Source organism: Thalassophryne amazonica, chromosome 14 (assembly GCF_902500255.1).
Source record: "Thalassophryne amazonica chromosome 14, fThaAma1.1, whole genome shotgun sequence".
Classification (NCBI taxonomy): Eukaryota; Metazoa; Chordata; class Actinopteri; order Batrachoidiformes; family Batrachoididae; genus Thalassophryne; species Thalassophryne amazonica.
This window is the reverse complement of record NC_047116.1, coordinates 56,855,766-56,871,658: the sequence shown is the minus strand read 5'-3', so window position 1 is coordinate 56,871,658 and position 15,893 is coordinate 56,855,766. Positions and strand designations below refer to the sequence as shown.

General features: G+C 41.6%; 1 protein-coding gene across 1 annotated transcript in view; it reads right to left on the bottom strand.

Annotated features, from left to right (window-relative positions):
* LOC117524284 (polycystic kidney disease protein 1-like 2) overlaps positions 1–15,893 on the bottom strand; it is a 152,437-nt gene that overhangs the window by 67,052 nt on the left and 69,492 nt on the right. Inside the window, exons 24-27 of the mRNA XM_034186054.1 lie at positions 11,765–11,964; positions 11,446–11,678; positions 11,138–11,339; positions 5,554–5,794 (exon numbers count right to left, since the gene is read on the bottom strand). Coding sequence (XP_034041945.1) covers positions 5,554–5,794; positions 11,138–11,339; positions 11,446–11,678; positions 11,765–11,964 — 876 coding nt within the window. The remainder of the gene's footprint in view (positions 1–5,553; positions 5,795–11,137; positions 11,340–11,445; positions 11,679–11,764; positions 11,965–15,893) is intronic.

Here is a 15,893-nt window from a genome sequence, read left to right as displayed (position 1 = left end):
ACTGGTGCTTTGTTTGTCACATGACATGGATTATTCATCCCATTTGCATTGCATTGCATTTAGAGTACGATTTGGTACCATTTAGAGTGCAAATTTGGTTCCATACATTTGGTACCATTGCACTCTGCACGCACACACACACACACACACACACACACACACACACACACACACACACACACACACACACACACACACACACACACACACACCCCTACACATTCAACTCAGCTTTGCCTCATTGAATGGTATGTTCCAAGCTTTCACCTCATGAAATACTCGTACCATTGAAATCATAAACATTCATTATTTGTATATCATATAGCACCACAACTGCACAATAACAAAGAACTATTGCATGGTCAATGAAACACAACAGCAAATGATATGAATAATCCATGTCACATGACATACAACCCACCAATCAAGTGACAAGTATCCACTCAGCCATTATATAATACAAATACATTTATTACTCAGGCATCCACCAAGCTAAGTAGCTATCTAGCCAGCACGTGTTATAGTATGGAGGAAGATGGTGACATCATGATCACGTGACTCTCATACCAACATTCTGGCACAATATTTAACTAGAAGGAGAGCTCATAGAGAATTTCTAAGGTAACTGAGCTTCAAACAAGCCCTTATGGGCTACCAGCAGACAGTTAGACAGTTAAAAGTGTGCCATAACAGAGCAGGGATGCGGCAGCCGACAGAAGGCAGAAGGTAGAGCAGCTGCAGAGAGCGCAGCATGTGGAGAAACGGTGCTTAATCAATCAGTCAAGTCCCACAACACAATGTATGAAGGATACAACACAGAAGGGACCATAACAACTGGCAGGCTGGCGAAGCAGTAGAGATTAATATTTCAATTTGCACCAGAGAACAAGCCATGTCGAGTAGGAGGGAATAAAATCTACTGTCCAACATAAAACGATGATGATTCCCATTTCTGACCCTCAACAACAAACAGAATCTCAGTCAGTGAAGTCAGTCAGCAGAGAGGTGAGTCAGGATGGACATCTTTAAATGGCTTTGACGGAGGTTGATGACTCAATAGAGGGATTACATTCCAACCATATTTGATTTTGGCCGCACAGGGGATTGTGGAAAATGTGTGCTTACTACGGATGCACAGACATGCTCAGGAAGTAAACAAAAGGCTCAGAATGCCTGGGATTACTTGTGTCCGTGGATGCTTCAATAACGATGTCAGGGATAAACATAAGAAATTCAATGCTTTGCGTAAGAATGCAACACTTAGAAACAAGTGGATTCACAATATTGGAAGGACTGGAAATAAGGAAAAGTGCAGTAAGTTCAAGCCAACATCAGCCCACCAAGTTTGCAGCAGCCAGAAAATGTACAACGGTTTTTCCACTCAAACCACTTCAATCAAAAGCACAAATATAGTAGTTTTGTCCACAACTTGTGGCAAAAGTGCACTCGCCATTTGATGCGTAATTTAGTGTCCCTGCTGAAATTCCACCCGCTTACCCAGAGCAGCTTTCTCCTGCCGCATTTTAGTGCAGAATCAACTTTTCTTTCTTTCTTTCTTTCTTTCTTTCTTTCTTTCTTTCTTTCTTTCTTTCTTTCTTTCTTTCTTTCTTTCTTTCTTTCTTTCCCTGGAGGTTCTGAGTCTCATCCACTGTGTGTCCTTGGCTCAGCACAGAGACAATACAGCCTACATTTACTGATCAGAATGATCTCAAAGATGCATAGCCAAGATTATCTCCATTACAACCATTTATTCTTGTGGAAAATGGCCAAATACAATCATTTTATGAATATTTGATATAAAACCTCTAAGTATGTGGAATGTACCCCATCACTCATAAGGTAATAACTCCGGGAAGCAAGTTAGTTTGAACTTACCTCTCTATCGGATTCTTTTCTGCACTTTAACCATCATTTTACGAGGTCTGTCCAAAAAGTAACGAACCTTTTTATTTTTTTCAAAAACTATATGGATTTGAATCATGTGCGCTTGCATCAGCCAAGCTTGAACCTTCGTGCGCATGCGTGAGTTTTTTCACGCCTGTCGGTTGCGTCATTCACCTGTGGGCAGGCTTTGAGTGAGCACTGGTCCAGCCCCCTCGTCGGATTTTCATTGTCAGGGAAATGGCTGAGCGACTGCCACTTTGCTCCATGAAAATTTTTTCAGAAACTGTGTGAGACAGCCAGGTGGAAACCATTCGCAAAATTCAGATGGCTTTCGGTGAAGATTCTATCGGCATCACACAGATTAAGGACCATTACAACCGGATTAAAGACGGCTCACACTGGCGGAGGGCGCGCCGCGCTCCGAGCGGCCATCGACAGGCTGAAACGACCAGATCATTTCCAAAGTGAAGGCTGTGTTGATCCGGGACGTCGTCTGACTACCAGAGAAATTGCAAAAAATGTGGACATCAGCACTTTTGTGGCACATTCCACTGTTGCAGGAGATTTTGTAATGAAAGACGTGCGGAGGAATTTGTGCGTTGGGACGGAGCCGCTCATGGCGCACAACAAACACCTCCGTGTTGGAAGTCTCACAGGACATGTTGTGGCATGCCCAGCTGTTACACAATACGGATACTCACTCGACTGAAAAGCCACCGAAAGCTGTCTGAATCTTCCGAATGGTTTCCACCTGGCTGTCTCACACAGTTTCTGAAAAGATTTTCATGGAGCAAAGCGGCAGTCGCTCAGCCATTTCCCTGACAATGAAAATCCAACGAGGGGGCTGGACCAGTGCTCACTCAAAGCCTGCCCACAGGCGAATGACGCAACCGACAGGCGTGAAAAAACTCACGCATGCGCACAAAGGTTCAAGCTTGGCTGATGCAAGGCACATGATTCAAATCTATATAGTTTTTGAAAAAATAAAAAGGTCCGTTACTTTTCGGACAGACCTCGTATTTCCACTTCTGTTATCAAATGGTGAGTTAATAACAGCTCCAGATAAATCTTCTGGGTTCAAAATTGGATTAAAAATACCACATCTCTCTTTGTTTACATCCATGGATGCCAACTGTAGGCATACAGACTATCACGTGACACAGTGCATGAACATACACACTGACACGTGCAATCCCCCTATACTGAATACAGAAAATACTTGAACCAACTTAACTGAATTGTGTCAATTTCTAACACCTAAATGAATTACGTCCTTTGAAATTAAGTTAGTAAGTTAGATTAACGTGTGAATCAAACAACTTAATGATCAAATTAAGTTAATAAGTTAAATTAACACATGTATTAATCTAATTTAACTTAATTTCAAAGAACTTAATTCATTCAGGTGTTACCAGTTGAAAAAGTTCAAATAAGTTGGTTCTGTTTTCATTGTATTGTTTAAACCAGCTGATTAGAGATATGGCTGAATGAAAGCTTGAAATGTGAGTCTTCATGGTGGATCTTGCACTGAGCTACATTTCTTTTACCAGTGGGAACTTCTTACCTACAACCCCAATTCCAATTAATTTGGGACATTGTGTAAAATGTAAATAAAAACAGAATACAATGATTTGCAAATCCTCTTCAACCTATATTCAACTGAATACACCACAAAGACAAGATAATGTTCAAACTGATAAACTTTATTGTTTTGTGCAAATATTTGCTCATTTTGAAATGGATGCCTGCAAGACATTTCAAAAAAGCTGTGACAGTGACATGTTTACCACTGTGTTACATCACTTTTCCTTCTAACAACACTCAGTAAGCATTTGGGAACTGAGCACAATCGTTGAAGCTTTGTAGGTGGAATTCTTTCCCATTCCTGCTTGATGTACGACTTCAGTTGTTCAACAGTCCGGGGTCTCCGTTGTCGTATTTTGCGCTTCATAATGCGACAAGCATTTTCAATGCAGGTCTGGACTGCAGGCAGGCCAGTCTAGTACCCGCACTCTTTTACTACAAAGTCACACTGTTGTAACACGCGCAGAACGTGGCTTGGCATTGTCTTGCTGAAATAAGCAGGGACATCCCTGAAAAAGACATTGCTTGGATGACAGCATGTGTTGCTCCAAAACCTAGATGTACCTTTCTGCATTGATGGTGCCATCACAGATGTGTAAGTTGCCCATGCCATGGGCACTAACACACCCCCGTACCATCACAGATGCTGGCTTTTGAACTTTGCGCTGGTAACAATCTGGATGGTCTTTTTCCTCTTTTGTCCGGAGGACACAACGTCCATGATTTCCAAAAACAATTTGAAATGTGGACTCATCAGACCACAGCACACTTTTCCACTTTTGCACTTTTAAAGCGCCTTGGGGCAACTGTTTGTTGTGATTTGGCGCTATATATAAAAAAAAATTGATTGAAATTGAATTGACTTTGTGTCTGTCCATTTCAAATGAGCTCGGGCCCAGAGAAGGTGGCGGCATTTCTGGATGTTGTTGATGTATGGCTTTCACTTTGCACGGTAGAGTTTTACCTTGCACTTGTAGATGTAGCAACGAACTGTGTTAAGTGACAATGGTTTTCTGAAGTGTTCCTGAGCCCATGTGGTAAGATGCTTGACACAATGATGTTGGTTTTTAATGCAGTGCCACCTGAGGGATCAAAGGTCACGGGCATTCAGTGTTGGTTTTCAACCTTGCCGCTTACTTGTAGAAAGTTCTCCAGATTCTCTGAATCTTCTGATTGTATTATGGACTGTAAATGACGGAATCCTTAAATTCCTTGCAATCGAACATTGAGAAACATTGTTCTTAACCTGTTCGACTATTTTTTCACGTAGTTGTTCACAAAGAGGTGATCCTCACACCATCTTTGCTTGTGAATGGCTGAGCCTTTTGGGGACGCTCCTTTTATACCCAATCATGACATTCACAATTAGCGTCCTCAGTTTCCAAATGCTTATTGAGTGTTGTTAGAAGGAAAGGTGATGTAACATAGTGGTAAACATACCAATGTCTCAACTTTTTTGAAATGTGTTGCAGGCATCCATTTCAATATGAGCAAATATTTGCAGAAAAACAGTAGTTTATCAGTTTGAACATTAAATATCTTGTCTTTGTGGTGTATTCAATTGAATATAGGTTGAAGAGGATTTGCAAATCATTGTGTTCTGTTTTTATTTACATTTTACACAATGTCCCAACTTCACTGGAATTGGGGTTGTATCAAATGTGGAGATGTTAAAAACTGACTGCAGTGTTACTTTGTGCTCAGCAGAAAAATATTGTTAATTGCTTTTGGCCCTTATTTTTTACTAAACTGGTTGTACAGCCAGCTACACAACACCCTTTTGGCATATTTACTATGCACTTCACCCCACTGCTTTCACCTAGTCAAATATGGCAGCTCTGTTGTTATGTGGGTCATGTGGCCAGAGACCCGGATGTCCAACTTCCTCCATCTTTAAATTACAAAGATATCAAAATGCACTATGTCACTGCATTTTCAGCCCTGGTCATTCTGCTAGACCACACGGCTAAAGTGTTCAGTACTAAGTCCCAGTATAATCCCAAATGTGCAACAAAAAAAACACAAAATGTAGTAAAATGACATGAACAGTTTACAAGAAATAGTTAAACTATATGGATGCATTACTTTTTGTGGGTGAGCTCCTCCAGGTGTTCATGTTTGGATGTAAAGAGCTGATCCTCGAGGAAAGTCTTCATGCTTTTGACTTGTTGCACAGCCTGGTTGTAACTGTGTGTGGTGGGAAAGATGGAAGATTCTGACAAACTCAGCTCTTTGTCAATAAGGCACAGCTGCCTGTAGAGATACCAGGATTTGTTGCTCATCTTCTTAATACCTTCAACTCTTGTATCCGGACTCATACCAGACTCTGAAAATGTACACACATTTTCAATTAATATACAGTATCTAATAACTAAAAAAAATAATAATAATAATATGAAAGCAAGTACTGATAAGGCATGAGAGCTGCTCCCAGCTCATCCCTCAGCATGGACAGGATGGCAGTCTATTGCAGGGCCACATATAGACAGACAAACACATACACACTCGCACCCACACCGACAGTCAATTTAAATTTACCAGTTCATTTACCCTGCATGTGTTTGGAACTGGGAGGAAGCCAGAGCACCTGGAGTAAATCCACAAAGGACATGCAAACTCCACACAGAAAGGACCAGGCGAGAAGCGATCCCAGGACCTTCTTGTTATGACAGTTTTATTACAGTGCTAAAAACTAATCTATATACAGTGCATCCAGAACATATTTACAGCGCTTCACTTTTTCCACATTTTGTTATGTTACAGCCTTATTCCAAAATGGATGAAACGTGTTTTTTTCCTTCAAAGTTCTATACACTATACCCCATAATGACAATGTCAAAAAGTTTTTTTTTTCAGATTTATTAAAAATAAAAATATAGAACACAATGCTAAAGTACATTCAGCTGTATGAAAATGTAATAAATGATAGAGTGTGCAAAAAGAATGTGACCTTTTGACCACTTAAAATAGGTCAAGGTTAGACCTCTTTGAACGTGTGCAAGGTCTGTGTCCCAAGAATATTCCCTGTGAATTTGAAGACCCTGGCAGTAATAGGAATGGAATTATGCTGAGCACAGACGGATGGATGGATGAGTGCAAAATCTTTGCAATACCCGATTGCCATATTTTGGCCTCGGGTAAAAACTAAGGAATCATACGTACATAAGTATTCACAGCCTTTGCCATGAAGCTCAAAATTGAGCTCAGGTGCATCCTGTTTCCACGGATCATCCTTGAGATGTTTCTACAGCTTAATACAGCTTAGCTGGAGTCCACTTGGGGTAATTTAAGTTGATTGGATATGATTTGGAAAGGTAGACACCTATCTACATATAAGGTCCCACAATTGCCAGTGCATGTCAGAGCACAAACCAAGGGACAAATCTGGGGATGTGTACAGAAACATTTCTACTGCTTTGAAGGTCCCCATGAGCACAGTGGGCTCCATCATCTGTAAATGGAAGAAGTGCAGATCCACCAGGATTATTCCTAGAGCTGGCCATATGCCTAAACTGAATGATCAGGGAGAAGGGCCTTAGTCAGGGAGGTCACCAAGAACCCGAAGTTGACTCTGTGAGAGCTCCAGCATTCCTCTGTGGAGAGAGGATTGGACATGATTTGAAAAGGTAGACACCTGTCTACATATAAGGTCCCAAAGTTGTCAGTGCATGTCAGAGCACAAACCAAGGGACAAATCTGGGGATGGGTACAGAAACATTTCTGCTGCTTTGAAGGTCCCAATGAGCACAGTGGGCTCCATCATTTGTAAATGGAAGAAGTGCAGATCCACCAGGACTATTTGTAGAGCTGGCCATCTGCCTAAACTGAGTGATCGGGGAGAAGGGCCTTAGTCAGGGAGGTCACCAAGAACCTGAAGTTCACTCTGTCAGAGCTTCAGCATTCCTCTGTGGAGAGAGGAGAACCTTCCAGAAGAACAACCATCTCTGCAGCAATCCACCAAGCCTGCATGGTAGAGTGGCCAGACAGAATCCAATCCTTAGTAAAAGGTCTGATGAGACAAAGATAGATTGAACTCTTTGGCATGGATGCCAGGCATCATACTTGGCGGAAACCAGGCACCATCCCTACAGTGAAGCATGGTGGTGGCAGCATCATGCTGTGCGGGTGTTTTTTCAGCAGCAGGAACTAGAAGACTAGTCAGGATTGAGGGAAAGATGAATGCAGCAATATACATAGACATCCTGGATGAAAACCTGCTCCAGAGCACTCTTGACCTCAGACTGGGGCGACAGTTCATCTTTCAGCAGGACAATGACCCTAAGCACACAGCCAAGATATCCAAGGAGTGGCTTCACGACAACTCTGTGAATATCCTTGAATGGCCCAGTCAGAACCCAGACCTGAATCCAACTCAACATCACTGGAGAGATCTGAAATGACTATGCACCAACGCTTGCCATCCAACCTGATGGAGCTTGAGAGGTGTTGCAAAGAGGAATGGGCAAAACTGCCCAAAGATAGGTGCGCCAAGCTTGTGGCATCATATTCAAGAAGACTTGAGGCTGTAATTGCTGCCAAAGGTGCATCAACAAAGTAGTGAGCAAAGGGTGTACATAGACAAATGTGATTTCTTAATTTTTTATTTTTAATAAAGTTGCAAAAAATTAAAAAAAACTTTTTCATGTTGTCATTCTGGGGTGTTGTGAGTAGAATTTTAAGGAAAAAAAAATGAATTTACTCAATTTTGGAATAATGCTATAACATAAAAAGTGGAAAAAGTGAAGCGCTATGAATACTTTCCGGATGCATGGTACAAGTGGGTGAGTGACCTGTTCACAGTTTTCTTCCTGTTTTGATTTTTGTTTTGTTTTGTTTTTTTTCCTCAGTGGAGAAAAACAGCTTCGCTATTATTTATCTATGTATTTATTTATGTACTTATTTATTTTACAATTATTTACATTGCTGTTATTGGATACTGTCCAGGGAATATCTACAATGTCTATTCACATGGATAATAGCAGGATAATATCAGGATAATACCAGATGAGCACTTTGTGTGCAACGTATTATTTGTACCGCTTCATTGAGATACCAACTGTGAATTTGTCGCTCATTTGTGTGTTTCAGTTCAATTAAATTTGTTTAGTTTATATAGCACCAAATCACACCAAAACTGCCTCAAGGCACTAACCTTACCAACCCCCAGAGCAAGCACACAGGCGACAGTGGTAAGGAAAAACTCCCTCTGATGATATTGAGGAAGTACCCTCAAGCAGACCAGTGTTTGGTCACTAATTCACATCTCCAGCTACTCTCAAAGAGTCACGCCACGTGAGATACTGGCTGTACGGGATAGTTGAGAGACCTTTTGGTCATATGGACCATTTCTCTGGCCCTGAGCCAGTATGCAGATGCTTAAGTGTTGTTGGACCACAGTGGCTCGAAAAGGCCCAGGGGATGGTCACGTTTCACCTTGCTGTGGCAGATGGATGCTTACTTCCAAGAGGTGATGATCAACCAATTGACTGCCTTTGTGGGTGCCATCCTGGGCCCTGGCATTTCTGAAAGTAATTTTTGCAGGCCTCACCTTTCAGTGATCTTTTGACCTTGGTTGAGGCTGAAATATCAAACTCAAGATTACAACTGTTTAACTCAAACAGTTTGGAACCAGTATGGATTAAACATGGTGGGAGGGTTGTGTGGTAGTCAATGATAAAGTTCAATTCAATTTATTTTATTTTGTTTTGTCGATTGTGTCAGTAGCATGGCCCAAGCAGAGGGTCACCCCTTTGTCTGGTCTGCTTGAAGTTTCTTCCTCAAATCATCAGACAACTGCACCTCATGTGCACTTGGGTGACCGGGGATTGCCTCAAGGTATTTCTTCAGGTTTTTCTTCATCAGGCCTGTTGCTCCCACCACAACTGGGATGATATCGTTGTCTTTCAATGACCATGTTGTTCGTAGGTCATTTTTCAGGTCTTGGTATTTCGAGATCTTTCCCCTTTCAGCTCGATTCAGACCGTAGTCATTGGGGACTGTCACATCGATGATTTTGGCTGTTTTCTTTTGCTTGTTCCAGATGACAATATCAGGTTTGATTGCACCTCCTTCAATGTGTCTTCCTGCTGGGATCTCTTTGTCGTAGAAGATCGTAACTTTTCCGTTGGATGAGACTGGTGCTGGCTCGTGCTCCCAGACATGTTCTTTGACTTCCATCTCCAGTTCCTTGCAGACCTTCCAGTGGAGATATTGACAGATCTTGTGTTTGGATGTATAATGCCCATCTGCCATGAGGATCTGGCATGCTGAAGTTAGATGGTTTACACTCTCAACAGTTGTATGACAGAATCTGCATTTATCATTCTGTGAGATCCCTGCCATTTTTTTGAAGCCATTTGTTAGAAGTCCCTGATCTTGTGCTCCAATCAGAATTCTTTCTCCATCAAAACCAAGTTTTCCATTTTTTAGCCACTGCATTGATCCAACTTTGTCTATGTATTCCTTTTCGAGTTCTTCTTGGAAACGTCCGGCTCTTTTGTGCTGTTTCCATCTTTCCGCCTGTGTGCCTTCTCTGGGGGTTGGTAAGGTTAGACCTTACTTGTGTGAGGTGCCTTGAGGAAACTTTGTTGTGACTTGGCGCGCTATAAATGAAATTAAATGAAATATTTTATTTGTATAGCGCCAAATCACAACAATGCTGCCTCAAGGTACTCCACATGAATAAGGTCTAACCTTACCAACCCCCTTGAGCAAGCACACAGACAACAGTGGTAAGGAAAAGTTGTGCAGTTTTGGACAAAATCAAACAAATATCAAGGCCGCTCCGAACTATGTTATCATATCACTTGAATCACAAAGAATTAATTTGCATGACATTATGTCAAGGTGTGGATGTTTCAGTCTCTGAGTGTTCCTTCATTTAAACAAATGCTTTTAAAGTGATAGCAATCTCACAAAACACGTTTCTGGTTTTAGCAAAGATAGATATTTTTACTACAAAAGAAGGGTAAAAGAATTATTAGTAGTAAACCATATCATGAGCCAACAAATCCAATATTTGTCTGTTTACATTGTTTAAAATTTTGGGACTTGATTTATACAAATTATGTTTAAAGTAAAAAATAAACTTTTACCACAACATGTCCAGGACCTGTTTAAAATGAGGGACACCAGTGATAATTTGTGAGGAACATTATTATTTGAGAAATCAAAGATCCAAACTACTGTAAAAAATCATTGTGTTTCTGTTAAAGGTGTTAGTATTTGGAATAAGTGCCCTGATATCATTAAATCATTTGGCTGGCTGTAAAAGGCTCTATAAAAATTATTTAATTACTTGTGATAGCATGATGAATTAGGTTTATCGATTTTGTTTTGTTTTTGGGTTTGTGCATGGTGCACTGCTGTAAATTTTAGTTCAGTGATTAATTTATATTTTGTATTGTTATCATGGGTATATGTATATTTTTATATACATATGTATACATTTTTATTTGTTTGGTTAAAGGGATTCGTGTTTATATAATCTTTTGCTTCTGCCTACACCCTTTCGGGCACGTTGTTGAATTGTTTTCTTTGTGAGTTTTCTTTGTTGTTTTGAGTTTGTACGTGCCAAATATATTCATTCATTCATTCATAGATAAGTCCATATGCATAAATTTTAAGACAGTACCCAATCGTTTACCGTGTTCCAAGCAGGAAAACACACCTGGTTGTTTAGTCTGTGTGAGGTCTTCAAAGCACTGAGTTTTGGAGTTGATGTCACTATTTTTATTATTCTGTCTGATGAAGTTGTCTACCGAGGACAGAACAGCATTAATATCCTCTTGTCCAGGATCAAACTCCAATTGTGTGCATGGGATGTTGCTTTTAACACTCTGAGGGAATGAATGTGCAATTCTTGTAATGTCCTGAGAATAAAAAAATACAAACTAAAAATATGCGCATATCCCACAATACTAATATCTACCAGGGGAATGATTATGCTAAAATATTAATCCAAAACAGTTATTTGACCTTGAGGATGGTGTCCAAACTGATGTCACTGCTTTTCATGATTGCAGCCTGTGAGGACAGAAGCTGGGAAATGTTATGCTTGTCATCTGATTTTTTCCCTTTGCGTTTGCAACAAGGTGAGTCCCGAGGACGGGTGTTCCTGAAGACGCTGACAATAAGAAGGTTTACTGGAAACATAATGAGTGAACTCTGAACTCCAATCATGAACTGTTGCCAAGTAAACTCAAAACAACCTGGGAACAGAGAGACAGACAGATTACTACAAAGGGGACGGCAGCAAGTGTATTAGACTGTTGGAGTGCACGGACATGTGCAGTACCCAAGTCCATGGTCTGCTCAGATGGGTCTGTTGGAATTCCATAAAACATGATGCTGGTCAGCATGGTGCAGATCAGCAGGGAGAAACAACAGGACACTCTCTGGACACGAGTGAAGGTGCTGCTTGGTGGTCGGCTAATCACAGAGTACCACAGGTGTCCATCACTGAAATCCTTGATTGTCTTCATGAAGAACAAATTACTGGAAACACAACAGTGGTTCCTAAGACCCTCGTAACACATAGCACGAATGAGGCCTAATGGTGTCCGAATGACGAATCGGCCCACATCTGAAAAGTGTCAAGATGCAGTCTGAAAACGTTGGACAGCTGTCTCAGAGCAGTCCACATGGGCATGCCCATTTGCACGGCTGCCTTGAATGCTGTGCACATGTGCTAAACACTTGTGCCGCAGTCCAGGTGGGACACCCATCAAAAAATATAAATAAATAAAAAATACATGCTGCGATGGTTTCTTGCATGCAGGAACACAGTCCGAGCAGCTGCAGCATGTTTAACTACATTGCGCACCTGCTGTGAAAATAAAAATATAAAAATTGCATGCCACCCATGGGATTTAAACCTGCACTTTGCAAAAGCTCTGATTACCAGCCAGAAACTTTACCATTGAACTACCATCGCTGTCCTGTAAAAGGTGCCTGAAAATGCCTGATATCAAGAAGGACATTGACATATTTAAAAAAAAATAAATCCACACATGACAGGATTTTATATATATTAGCAATATGATTATCAAATATTAATGTCTTTACTTGGAATGTTAATGCCTTTACTTTGATGTCCTGTCTTTGATTCTGTTCTCCATTTTTCATATATACATATATGCATGTGTGAGGGTTCATGTACCATTATTCTTTTAATTAATCACTCATTGTCAAAGCAACCATATACACTGAACTGTTCAAGTAATCATTGAAACTGCTCCCACGAGAAAAGTAACATTTGATCTTTTGCTTAGTGGAATGTGCAGACTGTTTAGCTAAAGCTATGTTTTTGCTGAGCGCAGATGTGCATCTTTAATTAACGGTTCAGCCTTGAGAGAAGAGCAGTGTGACCGGCACACTGGTTCAGGGCTGGACATTGTTATGGGAAGCGTAGGAGACTGAAGGCTTAAAGCTGTAACAGTTTTCATATCAATGTGAGACCGGATTCTGTGTCTTTTCCTTGTTTGTGATATTGCCGCTCCTATATGCTTGTATGTAACTTTTATTCAATAAATATGAGAGGGAGATGGGCGGAGCCCTTCAGAGCGGATGAGGACAAGGTTTGACGAAGGGTCATTCATTCTCTCCTGATCAGGAAATGAAATTCAGTCTCCAGCGTGATCATTCTTTGTGTTAGTTAACTGAGTTGCTTTTTTACAGATTTCAACTCTGACAACACACCATATAGAAACACCACATTTTATTGAATCCCTCTCATTAAGTGGGCAATACAAGTATGATCCGTCTGTTCCTCTATAGATGACCCATGGTCACAGATGTACAGGCATGAAATAACATGAATGAGAAGCAGGGCGCTCTTATCATGTCCACATCTGCTGGTGGCGTGTCCAGCCGGCCCCACACATGTCCTGCCTGAAACATGTCTTGTGGACAATGCGCCGCAGGACAGACACCGTGTCATGTGGAACAGAGATCACGTGGGTGACGTGACATTCAGATCGCCCGCTGCATGTTATGAACTGACAGTTCGTTTCACCTGGGGTAGCCTGTCAATGTTCATGGAGTGCACGCGCTCACTGCAGCCCATTGCAACAGCGATATATGTTTTTGTGCATGTCCATGGGAGGACAGCAAGCAGACACACGTGGGTCACAGTGGACAGTTGTAAGTTCAGGTCTGTCCAAACACGGTATGTGTTCCCCAGCCATGACATTCAGAAACACAGATCTCCACAGCTGCTCCTGTCAGCGGACACAACTCCTGTCAGTTCAGCACACACACCAACGTGTCACTGTGTCTGTTTGCAAAAGCACACTCATGGGAGCACTTACCCATCCAGCTCAACACTGATCGTCTGCTGAATGTTGTCGTGCTAACAGCGTGAATTGCCACACATTTTCTAAGTGCCAAGCGAGCGGTGTTAGATGTTTGTGTGTCAGCTGGCATTTGGCCAACACCTGCTGCAAGAGGGTTCAAAGGGCTCGCACAGCGCACACTCTGTCTTTCAGCCAGTGGTGTGCGAAAATAGTTGTAGCAACAAGTGTACGAGGCCTTGGAAGCAGCTATGCTTTTACACGTATTGCATACAATTCCTGCTTCATGCACACTTAATGTGCAATTCGACCACATTTGTAATATGTGTGAAGGGGCCCTAATGGTGCGTTTACACATGAGCAAGACACGTTACGAATGTCATTTTTCTGTCATTCGTGACACATTCCTGACATTCTTAACGTGACTTAATGCATCTGAATAGGTTTCTTAATAGTGCGTGTTGGTGCGTGATATTCTTGATATTCGTGGAGAATGTTTTTGCCTGTTAAAAAATCTTCCACGAATGTCACACACCACCCTCATTTCATCTCATGTCGTGGAGGTCGCAACTGGGAGTATTGATCCATCTTGATGAGTAGTGATCCTTAATAGAACGTGACAACATTCGTAGTGGTTCCTGTGATGGTTCTTGGAGCCCAAACTGTCATGTTATTACGAAGTGAAACGGAAACTGTCAAGTTTTGACATGACTTGTAACGCGGCGTCACATTTCACTGCGCGCCATGACAGATCAGTTTTCTGTCACGTGCGCACAATTAAACTCGGCTCCACAGCATTCAGTTTGATGCAGTATGCCGAAGAGGAACAGTGACGCAAAGTCAGCCAAGTGTTGTTCCACATTTCCTGCTGAAGCTCCTCAGGACGCTCCTGCAGGTGTTCCACCTGCTGTTATTGAGCGGGAGGACGAGTCTGAGCCAGAGGAACCAGAGAGGAGACTCACGTGCAGCCAGACATCTCTGCACCTCCTCCAGTCCGGCGGAGGAAGAAGCGCGCGCACAATTAAACCCTCCTGCACCACATTCAGTTTGATTGCTGACACCAAGTCGGCTAAAAGTCTCATTTCAGTGCTCTTCAGCGCGCTCCTACAGGTGTTCCACCTGCTGCATGTGCCTGATGTTTGGGAAAATGCGCGAGACGAGAGCCGCATGAAGCCACACATCTGGCTCTGTCCGTCTTCTCCTCCTCCTCTCTGCGCCACTCCATGGCACAGAGCCCAACTACACATGCAGTCACAAAGTTCTTCTGAAAAACTTGAGCGATCTGAATTGTTAGCAACAGTTGGATGAATATGGGTGTGTGTGTGGAGACAATTCACCTCATTCACAACGTGACAGAACTTAATAATGCACTGTTATGCTCAATAGCACGAAACAGCACGCAACAACGCGGAACACTATTCTTGACCGTGCGTAATGGTTCCTGATAATTCTCCAGCAACATGTGCCATTAATCGTAACGCGTGGTAACATGTTGCAGCAGTTCCTGATGATACCTGATGCCTCTGCCCAAAATCATCACATTCGTGATCAGTGGCCAAGAATGTGTACTTCGTGGCATTCGTGACTTGTCGTCGTTATGTGTAAACACAGCTTAAACAAGGTTTTGTGGTCATAAAAAATTGTAAACCCTAAAATCCTACATTTATTCTTGATGGACAGTTTTTTTTCTTAATTAATTAATTAATTTATTTATTTATTTATTTTAGTTTTTAATTTTATAATGTGTATTTTTGTGAATAAACTGTATGCTGAGTGTAAACTACTGTTTAATTTCATTTGTTAATTTAATTATTTACATACATCGTGATCATTATCTGATCTTGGCAACTTTTGGGGAACCTGCATTTTTATGCTGCAATATATTACGAGCGAAGCGCCGCACAGCCCAAACAGGAACTGCCAAATTTGAGTCAACAGTGAAGCAAGAAATGTCAAATGTTGAACACTTCCTGGATCAAAACTTCCTGGATTGACAGTAGAAGGGATTTTGTGGAATCCTGCAGGAATTCAGTGGTAATTTCACACTGAAATAGGAAGTACAAATTTTGGGTCCATAGTGAAACAGGAAATGCCAAATGTTGAACACTTCCTGCCATGGATGTATCTGGATTG